Genomic DNA, 16,780 nt, shown 5'->3' with positions numbered 1-16,780 from the left:
TAATGAGGGTCCTTACATGCAAAACGAAGCATTGAAAACTTTGTAAGTGTACAGACCGTTTAATAAGAAGATACTTTATAAAGACAATTCACTTTGTGTATACAGACAGGAGCCATCTTTGACAAGTCAAACCACGCTAAACAGTTTTTAGAGATAAAACTCTTTACATTCGATTATCATGAAAACAAATCTCAGAGAACGATCGACTAGGTACCGATGTTTTATTAGACCAAAGGTTCATTTTGCAAGATGGTTCTCACTGCAGAACATGAAATCCACGGGGAGGAGTCGGATCCAGATCCAACTCCTCCTACCTTACATACACCTAAACCTACCCAACTCCGCCCCCTGATCCTTAAACCCAACCCTAATCCTACCCATCTCCACCCCTTGGATCTTGATCCGACTCCTCCCCGTGGATCTCATGTACTGCATTGAGGTGCTACTGAATTTTGCGCCAGAGTTCTCATTTAATGCATTAACAAGTGAGTGTGTTTGCCCAAGAGTATCATCTCTCCACCTGGATTACGTTTCCACTGTTGTCCACTGTAACCATAAGCTTTCCATATTGGTGCTTCTCTTACATATCAAAATGTTATGTTTGCCGCAGTGTCATCATAACGTGAAATGAATACCAGAACGCATTCAGAGGACATGAATATTTTGAGAGAGCAGGTGAAGAGGTTCATGTGTACGGCATCATCGCTGTTGTCTGGTGTAGTTTTACCTGGTCTGGACCGACTCCATCACACTTAATAATTCAGGGTCGTGAACACAGCTAACACCAGTTTCCATACCTGTGTGTGACTGTGTGTGTATTGAGAGACGTGCTGTATAACAGTCTATTTGTCATCATGCATGTTTCTATTAAAAGTACAATTCATAGCGGCTTTGGCTGAATGTCCACAGGTACCGCAGTAATTAGTGTTGTCAAAGAGCACCAGACGCTAATATGATGGATGTGTCTATATGTTTCCGCACGACACTATTTGCGGGGGTTAAGTGGTGCTGTCATTTAACTGGCAAATTAATCCACTCACGCTGCTAGCAGGTTCTGCTTGTCATATAATGATGTATGAAATACAAACATGGCTTCTATGGGACGTACCGCTATAGCCTGCAGTCGCTGCTGGTATTTCTCCGCTTCATGTTCCATCCTGGACCTGGAATAAAAGAGACATTGGCTGCATTATTTATTTCCAGGTTGTTGTTTTTTTAAAGTCTATTTTAAAACGGGTTTCATTTTAAATGTAAAATCCAGTTACTGTACAGATGATTAAACTTCGCATGGGCTGTTTAAAAATAGCTAAATATTTTAAACATCAATTATGCATTATAATAACTGATTTGAGGAATCACTGACATTATTATTATTTATTTTTTTAAGAAATTCAGACTTTTGTTCAATTATAAAAATTACTGCACAGTAAAAAAAAAAAGGTTTAAGTACAATCACCTTGGATGTTTAAGTCATTTCAACTTAAATTAAACTGACATAAAAAATTCGCTTATTTTGATCAGGTAAAGCAATGTAAAAACGTGGTTAACTTATTGATCATGTATTTTTTTTTTTTTTACAAAGATTTGTTACAAATGCCTATTTGTATTTCATAAATGCTGTATTAATCAAAGAATCCATGTGTAGTAACGAAAGCAAGTTTTTGCATTCTTATAGATATTCGGGTGAAATTTCATATTGTACTTGTTCAATTCTCATAAACTGCCCCCACAACAGCTCACTTACTGTAAAAACTTAAATTCATCTACCCATAATACTCTAATCATTTACCAGCAAGCCTTAGTTTCGATGCGTGTCAGATGAATCTTCTGATGAAGCTGGAGTTTACTCTGTACGCTTCAGTGAAGCTTCAAGAATCTGATCAATCCTTATCTTGTTGCCTGGGCTTTTTTTCCCCTGTCTATTCTGTTTAGATCCTAGTTGCTTTCTTCTTTTAAGACAGTAACGCAACAGACTTTGGTGTGTGTTTGGCCATTTCTAAAACCGCCCGTCATGTTTCCCCGTCATGCCGCCCTGGCCCAGTACTGGCTATGCCCCTGATATACAGTCTGACTACTTTTTTATTACTTTTGACCTACCTCATTTATCATATTAATTTGAATAGGATAATCCTGTACCATATATTGATATAAAAATACAAAGAGAAAGAAAATAAATTCCATTCTTTACCAAAAATATGGGTTTCACTTTATTTTGATGGTGCATTTAACACATTCAGTTGACTAGAAGTAACATTGCACCTACATGTCTACTAACTCTCACTAGAGTGTTAGTACAGTAGTAGTAGACTGTTAGGGTTAGATTAAGTTAACATGTGCAAAATCAGTAAAGGGTCATTAGAGTAGTCATTTTATTATTGATCTATTTATTTATTATTATTCTTTTTAGTAACTAGGGGATATTATTAACCCATCCAAGTTAGTGCACACATTAGGAGCAGTGAGAAGTGAAGACACACACACTCGGATCAGTGGGTAGCCAATCGGGAAGTGATTGGTGGTTAGGTGCTTTGCTCAAAGCCACTGCAGTCGTGGGTTTGTGGGTGGAAGAGAGTGCTGTTCAGTCACTCCCCCACCTACATTTCCCTGCCGGTATTGAGAATTGAACCCCTTCAGGTTCTGAGTCTGACTCTCTAATTATTAGGCTCGACTGCCCCTACTATGACTCATAACTATCAGCGTCACTGCTTAGTGTGTCACAGCATGTGCATTAACCACAGACAGGGAACGTTCTCAGAAGACAAACAAATATTGCAGTAACATTCATAGAATATGGTCTTTAATGTTCTCAAAAGACTTATTTATACATCGTTCAAGGAACTTTTTTTCTGAAACACTTTTATTTGGATGTTCATCTAAACTCTTTTAATTTTTTTAACTCGTTTCAGACAGGATCGTTCCCATAATCCTTGCAAGTTGATCAAGTGGAATGTTCCTGTAACATTCATATGTAACATAAAATGTTTTTAAAAAAATGGATGTCTTGAACTTCCAGAAATAACATTTTCATAACTTAATTAACATTACCAAAAAGATCCTAGAAAATAAAAAAAGCCACGTGATTTTTGGGGGGCGCTCATGCAGTCAAACGCATACATGTAACGTTTTATATGTATTATACTGTATATTGACTGAGCAAAAATGTTTTCCGGAAGACATTTGATCATTCCCAAAGCTGTCATACAGGCCTGAAGCGCTAACAGAGAACAGAGAGCTGAGAACAGAAGCTGTTCCCTTCAGGTCATGAACACACACACAGATGGAGCCGTTTGATCCTGGTTGATGTTCGTACCTGGAACCCCCTGAAGGAGAGAGACTGTTTCTTAGGGAGGGGAAAAAACATGGGTGTGTAGAATAAATATATGGAAGTGCAAAGGCTAAACAGAATAAACCCACCTTTGTTTGAGTTTGTGCCAATGAATACAACCAGACCAGTAAATACAGGAAGATTAAACAAAACGCTTCTGTCTTTCCGACTATAGCTTGTTGCGGAGCTTGTTTTCGACACCGGGTTTCTATGGGAGTGAATCACAGGACTTTTAAACTATGTCAAATGAGGCCCTGACTGTGACAAAGAACCTTCCGGTGTCTCTCATGTGCTTTGCGAGAGAGGAGAGATATGCTTTTACCAAAAATGAAAGTATTTACTCGTCTTCTTCCCCAAGGCTAATGGGTAACTTCCAAACGGCCGTGAGGGGAACAGGCTGTCTCATCAGGGTTCTGGAGACAAACTTTGCCAAGAATAGCACTGAGGAATAAACAAAAACGAGCCTTTGATGATTCATTCTCTTCGGGTCTCAACAGAAAGTTCGATGCTAATTAAAATGTGGAGCTTTGCGTATCCGTCAGGCACAAATAAAGAGAAGAGAAAAAGAGAATAAAACACAACAGAAAAGGCAGGAGAAACAATGCGCTCCTCTGCTTTCTTGTTTTCGCACACTTTATTATCAGGTGTGTCCACCCAAGCTGTTGCTATGGAAACATGGTACAACGACACCAACATGGCTGGGACGATACACCTATCTCTTGATGCGATACTATCACGATATGATATGTATTGCGATTTTTTTTTTAACAATCGCGATTCTACAAATATTGCGATTCAATATTACAATATATTGCAATTTTTTAACACTAGACCATCGGGAAAAGTTAAGTCATACACTTATACAGACTGTGCATGATGTATAAGATGATTCATATTGACTGACTTTTTTATCTGACTTTATCTGACTTTTTCATCTGACTTTTTTATCTGACTATTTTCTAGATATTTATTTACTCACTAGAAAACTACAAAAACATGCTTAGATTTTTTTGAGATATTTTTTACATGATTTTTTTAGGTTTATGCTTTAAATAAATCAGTTTGCCAGTATGGTGAGATATTTTCTAGATCTAAGTCTAGTTAAGCAAATTTGCTTACAATTAATGGACATTTCGAGACTAGTATTCATCTGAAAAAAGAAAAAAATGCACAAGACAATAGTTTTTGAGGGACGTATGTGACTGTTAAAAAATGTATTTGTAATTTATTCAAGATAATGTAGTATTGTATGATGCTTCTGAAATAAAAGTCAGATAAAAGTCAATATGAATCATCTTAAACATCATGCACAGTCTGTATAAGTGTATGATTTAACTTTTCCCGATGGTCTAGTGTTAAAAAAATTGCAATATATTGTAATATTGAATCGCAATATTTGTAGAATCGCGATTGTTAAAAAAATCGCAATACATATCATATCGTGATAGTATCGCATCAGGAGATAGATGTATCGTCCCAGCCATAGTAATTAAGGGGGTGTTGGTGTCGTTGTACCATGTTTCCATAGCAACAGCTTGGGTGGACACACCTGATAATAAAGTGTGTGAAACAAGATAGCAGAGGAGCGCATTCACATTCTTTTACTACAGATCACTCGAGCCAAACAAACACGCTTATAAACACAAATTACGCAATCTATCATTTTTTTGTCCGATTTTCATTCTAAAGATGTTAATCTTCATAATATTGTATTATTACTAAGTCTAATTACCCTGTGATTAAATGTACCCAGCAGACAAAGACACACCTGGACACAAACAGGGAACTAATCATCAAGGAAACTACAAAGGACTACAAATTATGGAACAGGAAAAAGGAAAAGAACAGGGCAAAATGCAACCTAAAATTCCCAATAATAAAAACACAAGGTGCACAAACCCGGGAATACGCGAAAAGACTGCTATTCAGAGAATGCGCATTTCACCTTTCTTTGGTAAATTTATTCACTTTTTAAACCAGTTAAAACTTGTGAAAAAATTGCCAGTGCAGTAAAGGAAAACTGACATTGAAGATACAGTCTATAGAAACAATTCTTAACATCGGAGTGTTGCTACTTGCTTCCGAGAAAATATCTAGTTTAAAAGATTTTTAGATTTTAAGTAAAAAAAAAAAAGTGCATGGGTGTGCAAAAACTAGCAAGTTTTGACTTCAGTCTTCAAATTAAGTCATGCTCCAGAGCACTTGTAAATACAGCAATGAGCAGAGGTGACATGGTTTTAGGTCAAATATGTGTGGTGGGACAGTCGGACGGAGTGTATATTTACCTTGCTGGAGACCAGGCCTGACTGACATACTCTACTGGAAACCGTGAGAGATGAAAGGAGCCTCAGGGGGAAGGGGATCATGGGAACTGAGATGAAACTCTCTCTCACCTTCAGATGCATACACACATACCGACACAGCCCCTGCCACTAATATTCCCAACCGTTTACATTAAGGAAGGCTGCAAATGTAGCAGAAAATTGAATAATGGCTCTACTACACTTTTCTACACTACCCATCCTCTGAATTATGCACATGAGAAACCCTGAGGAAAGAAAGCAAGTCAGCACCGACCGTTGTGTATTTGCTCGAAAAATTCTTTCATTCTTTATGTCAAAAGTTGTGTATACTGCCTCACCACCACAATCACTCACATTCTAGATGTTTGCCAGGACACTGCTATGCAGCTGCTAAGATTAAAGAGTGTCACACTGGTTACTTGCAAGTCAAAACCCACCTGATATTCTGGCCTCTATTTGGCTCAGGTCTCTAAGTCTATGGGCTTTAGTTTTGTTTTGCCTGAAAATCTTGCAGGAAGGTTCTGTACAAGTAAACTCAATCGATGGTATTTGTGACAATGTTAATCACTACAAAAAAATATATATATATTAATTTAAATAAATACTCTAAACATACACAAAAATATGTGATACACTTACAATTGAGGTAAATGGGACCAGTACGTAAACATTAAAATCCTCACTGTATCAAAAGGATAAAGATAAAGACAATGTGTGTGTTGACTTGATTTTAATGTAAAGATATAGTCCAATTTTACAATGTGGCATAATGCCATGAACCCTAAAAAAAATTACTTAAAACTTATTTAAACAGCTTTAAAGCTGAAACAATATACAATTTATTTTCTGCCAGGTCAAATTCTTTATTCATGATGGAGTACAGAAATCATTGTCAAAATGACAACTCGCCAACAAAGAGCAGCAAATGACTTAAGTGTGACGATCTAAACATCGAGTATAAAGCAGACACCGCTGCTAAACTTCTAAACAGTGACACACTTCTTCCCCACACATACTCACATGCTTTCTGCTTCCATACTCTCCATTTTAACCAAGGTTTACCTTATTTTCACGCCCCATATGACTGAGCGGACGTTCTCCACAGCTGTGCTGCAGCCCTGTGCTTGGCTGACGGAGTTGTCAGTCATTACTGTGCACTCTGTGGCAATGAATGGTGATGCTTATGAATACTTTGCGATAATCCTGGGAATGATTTCATAGCGGCAACAGCGGAGTGTGAGAATATAATTGTTTGACCAAAGTATTTCAGTATTACCTGAGAAATCTCTTTTCCCAAAATAGGCTCATTGGAAAAACCTAACTAACTTCATTACTGAAAAACATTGCACCTTTAAGGCCGAAATTTCTGTAAGCATTTTTTTTTTCGTGTTCGTCAGCCTAAAACTTCGTCTAATACGTATTTAATAAACCTTTGCGGGAAAAAATGGGTTTATTCCTTTTATAATCGAAACGAGAGAACATATAAACACTTATAAAAACTGAAAGGACTGCGCATGTGCAATGATGTGCAGAACGAGCTCCCCCGGCCCTGAATTGTCAAAAAAACTTTTAAAATGCTGGCTGTGGATGCGAAAAAGGCAGAAAATCAAACCTGATCTGAATTTTTTTTTATGCCAGACGAAAGTTTCGGAGGCGGTGTGCAAGCGTGATTGACATCGAGGTCGAATTTTTTTTTAACATGCGGATTTCGGACTCAGTGTGCAATGGCCTTTACATACAATTCATCATAGAGCCCGACCGAGAAAGGATTTTGAAGGCCGATACCGATACAAATATTTGTTGGTTTTAAAATCCGATATTCTGATATATCCAGCCGATATATATGGTTTTTTTTTCAGAAACGCGCAACAAAATATTAACAGATTTCCCTAACATTAGTTATTTGTAGTTATGTATGAGTTTAAACTAAAATAATATGATAATGCATTTTAAAAAGAAACTTGTTTCTTTTATTGTCGCAACAGTACAGAGGAACCAAAGCTCATTAATGTTAACGTTAGTGGTCTTCCACTGATGATAGTGGCATTAGCTAGCTTTGTGGTTAGCTAGTCTATGATGAGCCATAATTTAGCAATAGATAACGTCATACTGCAAATTGTAAAATATACAATTTCAATATAGAGATGATACGTCTCATTGCTATAACTGTCACGCGCTATTAAAGAAATACTTCAGTCACATTGTCAAAAGTTAAAAGGACAGTCAGTCAACTACACTGTAACAACGTATCGTAATTATTACTAGCTAATTCCACTTTACTCTTGGCTTATTTAACAGCAGCAGAAGTGGACATGATAGTCACAAATTGTGTCAGGCTTATTTGAGTTAAGAGAACTGATGGGGATGTTCTTTTAATTGTTATTCAAGCAATGTATGTCTCGTGACCAACTCACCATGAACACACTTCACAGATGATCTCACTCGTGGATAACTGGTTCTCGTCGGGATCGGCAGGTTGCAGGATGTGTGCCGCGTTATACACAAGTGTTGCCAACAGGGACGGTGTAGAGTGCCCTCAGGTGGAAAAACTATACAACTCTCCAACACTCATGACATGGTTGACGCGTTTAGTCGGTTTTTATTTTATTTTTGGAATATTCACTTACAGGCCATTATAACTACCGATACCGATAGTTTGGAAAATGCTGAATATCGGCCGATAATATCGGTCTGGTTGTAAACGAGTGTTGCCAACAGGGACGGTGTAGAGTGCCCTCTGGTGGACAAACTATACAACTCCAACACTCATGATATGGTTGACGCATGTTTAGTCCGTTTTTATTTTATTTTTGGAATATTCACTTATCGGCCATTATAACTGCCGATACCGATAGTTTGGAAAATGCCTAATATCGGCCGATAATATCGGCCTGCCGATATATCGGTCTGGCTCTATCATTGTAGTTTTGAACTACATCTGAAATAAACAGAGGCAGTAAAACACCAACAATTATTATTTTCACAAAGATACTCAATGGACATTTCACTTTGAAAAAAATGTTACGAAAAGTTTAAGCATGGCAATATCATACTGCAGAAATCTCACCACAGACACGTTTTCCCAATGATTCTAGGTTCTTTTCCACTTTTTGTCACCTACTAATTCATTAAAAGCAGCTAATCACAGTGCTAGTGCCAACTAGCATGTTGAAAAGATGACTAAAGCTCACAAACCTATGATAAATCCGTCACGGGCACCTGAAGCAGGGCAGGCAGCCCTCCGCAGGGAGAGGAAGCACATCTGTGCTCAACTAGCCTTGAAAACGCCAACAGGAAGCAGCATTGATGCGATTGCTGAGTGTTTGTAGTTTTGACCTGAATGAGTGTTCATTTCCCACATTTGTGCAAGCAGAGAATTTCAAACAGAGCATTAGCCACCACTGGCAGCTCAATACCAGCAGTCTACTGTAATAAACACATTTTCAAACAACAACAACATTTGTAGATATCTCTATAGCAACTGCTCGTTTTTTTCTCAACAAAGGTTACTGATTGTGCTTCTAAACTGATGTGGGCTTAACACAGTTCCAGACATCTAGTTTTTACAATGTCTCTCCTAAAAAAAACAATGCTTTGCACTATTTACATATCGTTACAGGTCTTTTCTAAAGACTTCAAATTAATATCTGACCTCCAAAGCATCGTTTTTGGTCTATGTATTGTTAAGTCTCACAGTTTTTTCAGTGTGTACTTTATAGACACTTTGACCGCATTCAAAATGTCATAAATGTGATGGCGAACTTACTTTGCAGCCTCTAAGAAGTACATTTTATAAAGTAGCCTATGCATGTGTGTAGTAACAATGCCTGATTATTTGAATGCACTTCAGAGAACACCGATGACAGGCTTGTTTGCGATCTGTCTTTCAATGTGATGTGGCTTGTCTTCAACAGACATCTAGTTTATCACCTCCTCTCTGCTCTGCGGTCGTTCGCTTGACATCAGGGTGTAGCTGTTGGTGAAAGTCTTTTCCCTGCATGTCAACCCAACACCCCACATTTAGATAAGGCTGAGGGATCTGACCGGATGTTCGTAACACAGGCATATTATCAGATTTGTCTTGGAGTGAAGAACACGTCAAGTCTTTCCAGTTAAACTGAAAGACACGGTACAATAAAAATGTTTCTTATTGTATTCCATGAGCCGTATCTTCTAGTTTGAATACCCATGGTTGTTTTGTGTGCTAGCATAAGCAAAGCTCTTTGGAGGTTATTTCTTTCAATACAATGCCTTGTGACGTAAATGAGGCAGAGATTATACAGTATATACAACAATGCCAATGTGGTTTGCGTGTACAAATGTCCTGCGATTATGTAAATGTAAAGCATATTATAATAAAGACATAAACTGCGGTTGATTCAGTGAATACCTTTACAGTGCTGTGGTTTTCTGAATTTTTTGGGCTAGTCTGGGAATGCATTGCATTAACAATGAAAGAATACAAGACAAAGCAGCATGAAGTTTTGAGTGTTGTAGCGGTGGGCAATGACCACAAACTTATTTCATGATGATATACTGTATATATCTTACTAAAAATAAGAACAAAGACGCAAACAAAAAACAATAGGACAAATGAAATAAACAACACTTTACGTTTTTGGTTTTTCTACTGTACATGTAACATTAGTGAACTATTTCTTACTCCTATTATTTAGACTTGGATTGAACAGTTTGATTCATAGGATATTACTTTTATGATCTCTTTATGAATGTTTTTAAATCTACTTATCGACATCTAGCGGTTCAGTTGCGAATTTCACTAATGGCTCAGCGCACTGCTCACCCGTCCCTTTCGAAGAAGCTACGGTGGCTAAAACGGGACAAACATATCATCTGAGACAGCAGAGAATAGCCAGAGTAAGCCAAGAGTGTGTAATATTGTCACTGTTTCTGTACCATAGTCCATTATAAACCACATCATGGATAAAGTTTACAAAGCCATAGTCAGGTGATGATCATATAGTATAATAATCAGCTGATTCTCTCACAAACGTAACCAGCACATTTCTCCCCACATGGCAAACCCATAATACAGTGAGAGAGAAGAACCACATGAAACTATGCAATTATATATTTTTTCTAACAGGGTAGTAAAAGTTTAGCTGGCTAATATGAGCTGTTACTGTGGCTGAACTGGTTAAAGCATAAAGCCTTATTTAAACTTGGCAAAAATGACATGATCGTAACAGCGAGCGCACCTCTGCATCCCCTAGACACCATCTACTACACACAATAAGCTTAAAATGCTTTCAAGAGTGATGGGTTTGGTAATTCCTGTAACGTTACTGTTTTATGGTCAATGACAACGATGGTCTCACGAACGTAACCAGCACATTTATCCCACATAGCAAACCCATAACACAGCGAGGGAGAAGAACTAAGTTAAATGAAACAATCCAACTACATATTTTACACCACTGACAAGGGAAAAGTCACTACTCGCGGTGTCTATGACTAGCTTCTAGTTTTCTGTGGCTTCTCTTTCAAGGTAGTGACGAAACGCGTTCTGTAGCACTGTTTGTTCGCTGTCGGCTACGGTAGAAACATGACGTCACAATATGTCGACCTACATAGAAGGGGGTGCCCGCGGTTATGTAGATATAAATGTCTCATTCTGAGGTAATAAAAACATTACGGTTTATTAAGTTAGTTCTTTATACACCACTGAAAACATAGTTATGGATGTCATATTGCATTTCTGTTTATAGATACTCAATGTTTACACATTGCACCTTTAAGCATCAGGGTTTTGAGTGAACAGACTTTCAATGGAGGGACAGAAATCTTTCAGATTTCATAACAAATATGTTCATTTTTGTTTCAAAGATGAATGAATTAGATGAAAATTTGGATGAAAGTTACAACTTTCTTTGCATTTCGTCCATCATCAGAGCCCTGGTTCATATTTCTGACTTTATTACTTCTCTGGAGGCAGCTCTTCTATGAGCATCGATTCACTGCGGCTGTTTTCTGCAGTCCGGCCCCGTTTCCATTCTCCTTAGACCAGAGACACCAAAATAGTGACTGTAGCACTGCAGAACACTGCTTTTGTGTGTGTGAGTGCCTGTGTGAGTGTGTACACTGGGGGGGGGGGGGGGGGGGGGGGGGGGGGGGTTGGGGGGGGGCTGGTATGAGAGGAATTTGAAACGTTCAGTGTGGCGGTTGTAACAACGCTGCCAGGTCTCTGTGAGTGACACTTTAAACGGGCAGCGTATGAAAACACAGGATTCCAATAAATGCTTTGTGTGTGAATCCAAACAGAATATGCATGTGTGAACGTGTGCAGAAGCAACTGTGTGTATGTGACAAATAGCCCAACTAGTGTCAGACACCCCTGCGGGCAGATTCCAATGGGTGAGATCACTAGGTATGATGACATGTACGCCTGGAAACAACAGAAAACGGAAACAATGTCACATTTTCTCACAGGTGCCATATACTGTGGACTAGGGATGTGTGAGACTTGTCGACAAAACAATTACATTTACATTTATTAATTTAGCTGACGCTTTAATCCAAAGCGACTTACAATTGCTATATATGTCAGAGGTCGCACGCCTCTGGAGCAACTAGGGGTTAAAGGGTTAGTTCACCCAAAAGTGAAAATTCTGTCAGTATTTACTCACCCTCATGCTGTTCCAACCCCGTAAGACCTTCGTTCATCTTCGGAACACAAATTAAGATATTTAAGATGTTAAGATCACTCCTGCATACTGGTCCATAGGCTTCTTGAGGGAATGACAATTGATGGCCTCGAAAAGTCATCGTTAAAATAGTCCAAGTGACTACAGGGGCTCAATCTTAAGTTTATCAAACGACGAGAACACTTTTTGTGCGCAAAAAACAACAAAAATAACGACTTTATTTCAACTATTCGTTTATTTCACTCTCTGCCTCGAGTCAGGTTACTAGTTTAATAGCGTAAGCTTCTGTTATTGTACGTCACACGCATCACACAAATGACCAGCGTCGGCCAATAGTGAGCCTTCGTGTGACGTAGCTCTACGCTATCACACCACGTTAACTGACTACAGGCTCATGGAGAAGGAAGTAAATATTTGAAATAAAGTCGTTATTTTTGTTTGTTTTGGCGCACAAAAAGTATTCTCGTCGTTTGATAAACTTAAGATTGAGCCCCTGTAGTCACTTGGACTATTTTAACGATGTCTTTAATGACTTTTAGATGCCAGCAAGTGTCATTCCCTCAAGAAGCCTATGGACTAGTATATGCAGGAGCGATCTTAATATCTTAAATATCTTAATTTGTGTTCAGAAGATGAACGAAGGTCTTACTGGGTTGGAACAACATGAGGGTGAGTAAATACTGACAGAATTTTCATTTTTGGGTGAACTAACCCTTTAAGTGTTGATTGTCTTGCTTGCTAAGTGGTTAAGTGTCTTGCTCGGGGACACATTGGAGACTTTTAATGGAGGGACAGAAATCTTTTGATTCTGGCGTGCAACTTCAGTTCAGTCCAACCACTGGTGTAATAACATTTCTTAAACCTCCCTAGGGAGGACCAGGGGTTGCTGACCGACAGACAGCTGACTGTGTCGACCTCCCTTGGCGTCTCTCTATCTTGGGATGTTATTGAGTTGCGCAGGGCTGCTAGAACTGGATCAATGGCCTCTCTGTCAGGTGCTCCTGTGCTAAACGTTAGTCGTTTGGCACAATAAAGCCTCTGTTCAGACAGGAACAAGCATCTAAGGCTCTCCATCTGTAATATCCTCTGGAACCCAGGTGGGACTCAAATGGAACTCATAACAGTGATATCGCGCCTTCTTAGAAGCTCAAAAACACTGTTTAAACACTGGAGTTCAGCCACCCCTGCTAACCCTAAACTTGAATGCATGGAGGAATGAGGGTGTGTGTGTGTGTGTGTGTAATGCCTGCAGTACAAGCCTCATGACCATGATCTAATGAGCTGCATTGATAACCTGAGAGTGTCACCAGGCCAGCTGCTGTTTTTGATAAGGTTTTGTTTGGTGTTAGTCTGATGGGACACCCTCACACCTCCCACTGACCATTCACTGACCGTCTGCTGCATACTGAACACAAAAATACCAAAAGCTCACACTGTCAAGCTTTATGTAATTTCCAAAGAGTCATGGTGTACACGTTTTTATCCGTCCACTAGGAAACACAATTTGGTTAAACAAGGTTGCCAGGTTGAAATCTTTTTATATGTCAGTCGCAGTGCAAAAAAATGTTTACGCCTGGTATTAAAGGGGTGGTTGATTATGATTTCACTTTTCTAACTTTAGTTAATGTGTAATGTTGCTGTTTGAGCATAAACAACATCTGCAAAGTTACAACGCTCAAAGTTCAAAGCAAAGGGAGATATTTGCTTTAAAAAAAATCGTTTTTTAAGCCAAGAAACAGCTGGTAGGGACTACACAAGTTTCCTCCCGGGTTAGTCACATCACTAACTCTAAAATTTACATAAACCCCGCCCCCGGAAAACAGTCCATGTTGAGAAGAGGAAGAACTGTTGTAGTCAAGCACATTTGTGAGTCAGCTCAAACTATAGCATCCGTCTTTTCACATGCAATAGAAAGTCTCTCTGTGTGCATCTCACTACAGTTCCTATCCACAAGTTTACGCCCCACGAGGCCTTGCGTCAAAAGCGACTTGACATGCTTGACACTCGTTCATTCAACAGTTGACAGTCATTCAAGTTATAGCGATCCAAACTAGCTAACGATGTGGGAACACAACCTCAACGAAATTAAAAAGGGTGAAATAACAGTATTTTACCCTCCGCAATAGTTGGTTGGGAGTATTATAATAACATTATTAATAATCAATACTCATCAAGGCATATGGTGACAAACAGTTGTGTGAGCTGACAAACAATTGAAATAAAAAATGCACACGTAGTCATTGTGCTTTGGAGTTTATTCAAAATTATAAATGAATGTGCTGCTGGAATACATTAACTGGCACATTTGGTATTCTGTCAACTCAGGCTTTGATCCTGAGTTTAGGTGTAACATCAGTAGCCAACAGCCAATCACATGCTGATAGAGTTTATAGAATATAATAGAATATTAAGAATCTAAACAAATGTACACAGGAAGATTCGTCGTCTTTTGGGAGGTGATGGAAACTAACGTTACAGTCGTTGGCAGGATCACTCTGATTTCGTTTTCAGCTTATGTTCAAAACAATCACGTTTAAGCCACTGAATTAGTTTAGTCCGGTTATACATACAACCGCGAACAGCCCATGTTGTCCCTGAGCTCCGTAACGACATCTCTCATAAAGATTTGCGTCTTTAAATAGTAAGATAGCAAATTTTTGAGCTTGACCACTTTCGACCAATTGCAGAGGTACTGTAGATGAAAAGGCATTCGACCAGATTGATTTCGTAGTGTTAATGCTCATGTGGTCGAATGCGTTTGAAAAGCTGCAAAAAGACTGTCTACTCTCTGGTGTCTAATTGTAATATTTTGAATTTCTTTAATATCTTATGCAGCATTGATTCACAAGTGCATTTATCTTTAAAGATTTGTAGACCTTTTAACCAGAACAAAAATACTAAGAATATTTTCTGCAGTGGTGTCTGTCTTCACCTGTACAATTGGGTTGTTCTTGTTCAGCATGTAAATGTCCTGAAATATCATTGAAATCTACAACAACAGTCCAAGACAGACAACCAAGTGAATTTGCAAGACTACTTAGATGTTGTGAAAGCTACCTAAAGATTTTTGGGTTAAGGCAGGTCATTGATCAGAAACTGGGTTCACTGAAACAAGTCAATAAATCACATAGTAAGCTAATCATCAAGCTGAGATTCTCAACACTAAGTCTTTAGATTGCTGCAAGTACTGCTATCCATCAGCTTAACAGCAAAGCCGGTGAGATTTTAACTTGAGATTTAACACCGCATGAGTTTATTTCATGGTGGATTCCAGGTGTCAGCTGGAATATTTCAAATATTCTGTGGCTTGCACTAGGATGTCTGAACATGTTTCTCTTAATCAATTTAGGATGTTTGTCGAAGTGTGCAGGAAATGCTTGACTGAAGAAAAAAGAAAAGGAAATGAACGCACATTAGGAAAGGTCAGTCCTCATCAAAATGCATAAGATGACAGTTCAGCTAATTATAAACTGGAAAAGCCACAAATCCTCTGATTCATAAGAGGATTTCATATTTAAACAGTGCAACCAAATGCGCTTTAATGCTGCTGTAAGTTGTCAAATCTCTGGCAGGTTCAATAAATATGTCACCCTCTGGGCCGTCTATAATCTAAAACCATAACGTCCCTCAAATCCACTATCAATTATCATTGAAGATTATTTTTAGAGACTTTTAATTTCTTTATCAAGCAAAGCCACTAAGCTCTGTTTGAACAGCTTGCGAGAAACGCAGCCACGTGTGAGAAAAGGCCACGGATCGAGATGCAACTTCTGAGTCATGACTAGATAACCACAACACCACTGCAGGCACAGCGTGCAAAGTGCATGATAGTGCCATGGTGTTACCATGACAGAACAGATGTCAGGTGCCTTGAATGATAAAGGGCATTATTAGGTTTCCCCATCGCTCGTGTTTACTGGATGGTTTCATTGCTTCTCTTCCGATTCAGGCCTTTGTATGTGCTTGGCAAAGATAAGCATAACCGATGTCCATCGCATATGCAGATTGATATTGAAGTTTTTTTTATTATTATTATTAACATTTCGATAAATTAAATTAAATTAACCGGCAAAAAAGGAACTAGATTAGCTGATTGCCTCAATAGATATCACCATCAGTTCATACTGCTGTAAACACTTTCTCCGACAAGTGGATGCAATGAGACCCGTTTTCCTGTTTGTTCATCTAGAGTTCGACATAAAGCCTATTGTCAAATTTTTTAATTCATGCTGCAAAGGAATGACTCAAATGTTTGTTATGGTACTCCCATGCTTGGGACTTGGAAGGGCAGAAAACAGAGTGTTTTGTGATTTTTATTTCCCTCTTATTAGGACTCACAATGTACACACACACACACACACATTACAGAGGAAGGGAAGAGCCCTATCAAGGACAGGAATGTGTGTCTTCTATGTTCCCCTTTTCCTCACTCTCAATGTACTGGTGAAATGCCCAGATTCTGTTTGCTTTTTGGTCTGTTTTTAATT

At 38.6% G+C, this 16,780-nt stretch overlaps 2 protein-coding genes across 5 annotated transcripts in view; one reads left to right on the top strand and one right to left on the bottom strand.

The window, feature by feature from the left end:
- LOC120473806 (phospholipid phosphatase-related protein type 5) overlaps positions 1-16,780 on the top strand; it is a 156,891-nt gene that overhangs the window by 72,817 nt on the left and 67,294 nt on the right. The window lies entirely within an intron of this gene.
- palm3 (paralemmin 3) overlaps positions 1-16,780 on the bottom strand; it is a 46,262-nt gene that overhangs the window by 15,158 nt on the left and 14,324 nt on the right. For all 3 annotated transcript variants that reach the window (XM_089133803.1, XM_089133802.1, XM_089133804.1), the window contains exon 2: positions 1,109-1,163. In XM_089133803.1, the coding sequence (XP_088989929.1) occupies positions 1,109-1,156 (48 nt within the window). In that variant the 5' untranslated portion in view covers positions 1,157-1,163. The remainder of the gene's footprint in view (positions 1-1,108; positions 1,164-16,780) is intronic.

Source organism: Pimephales promelas, chromosome 8 (assembly GCF_988280905.1).
Source record: "Pimephales promelas chromosome 8, fPimPro1.hap1.1, whole genome shotgun sequence".
In the NCBI taxonomy this organism is placed as follows: Eukaryota; Metazoa; Chordata; class Actinopteri; order Cypriniformes; family Leuciscidae; genus Pimephales; species Pimephales promelas.
This window is presented reverse-complemented; position numbering and strand designations above follow the sequence as displayed.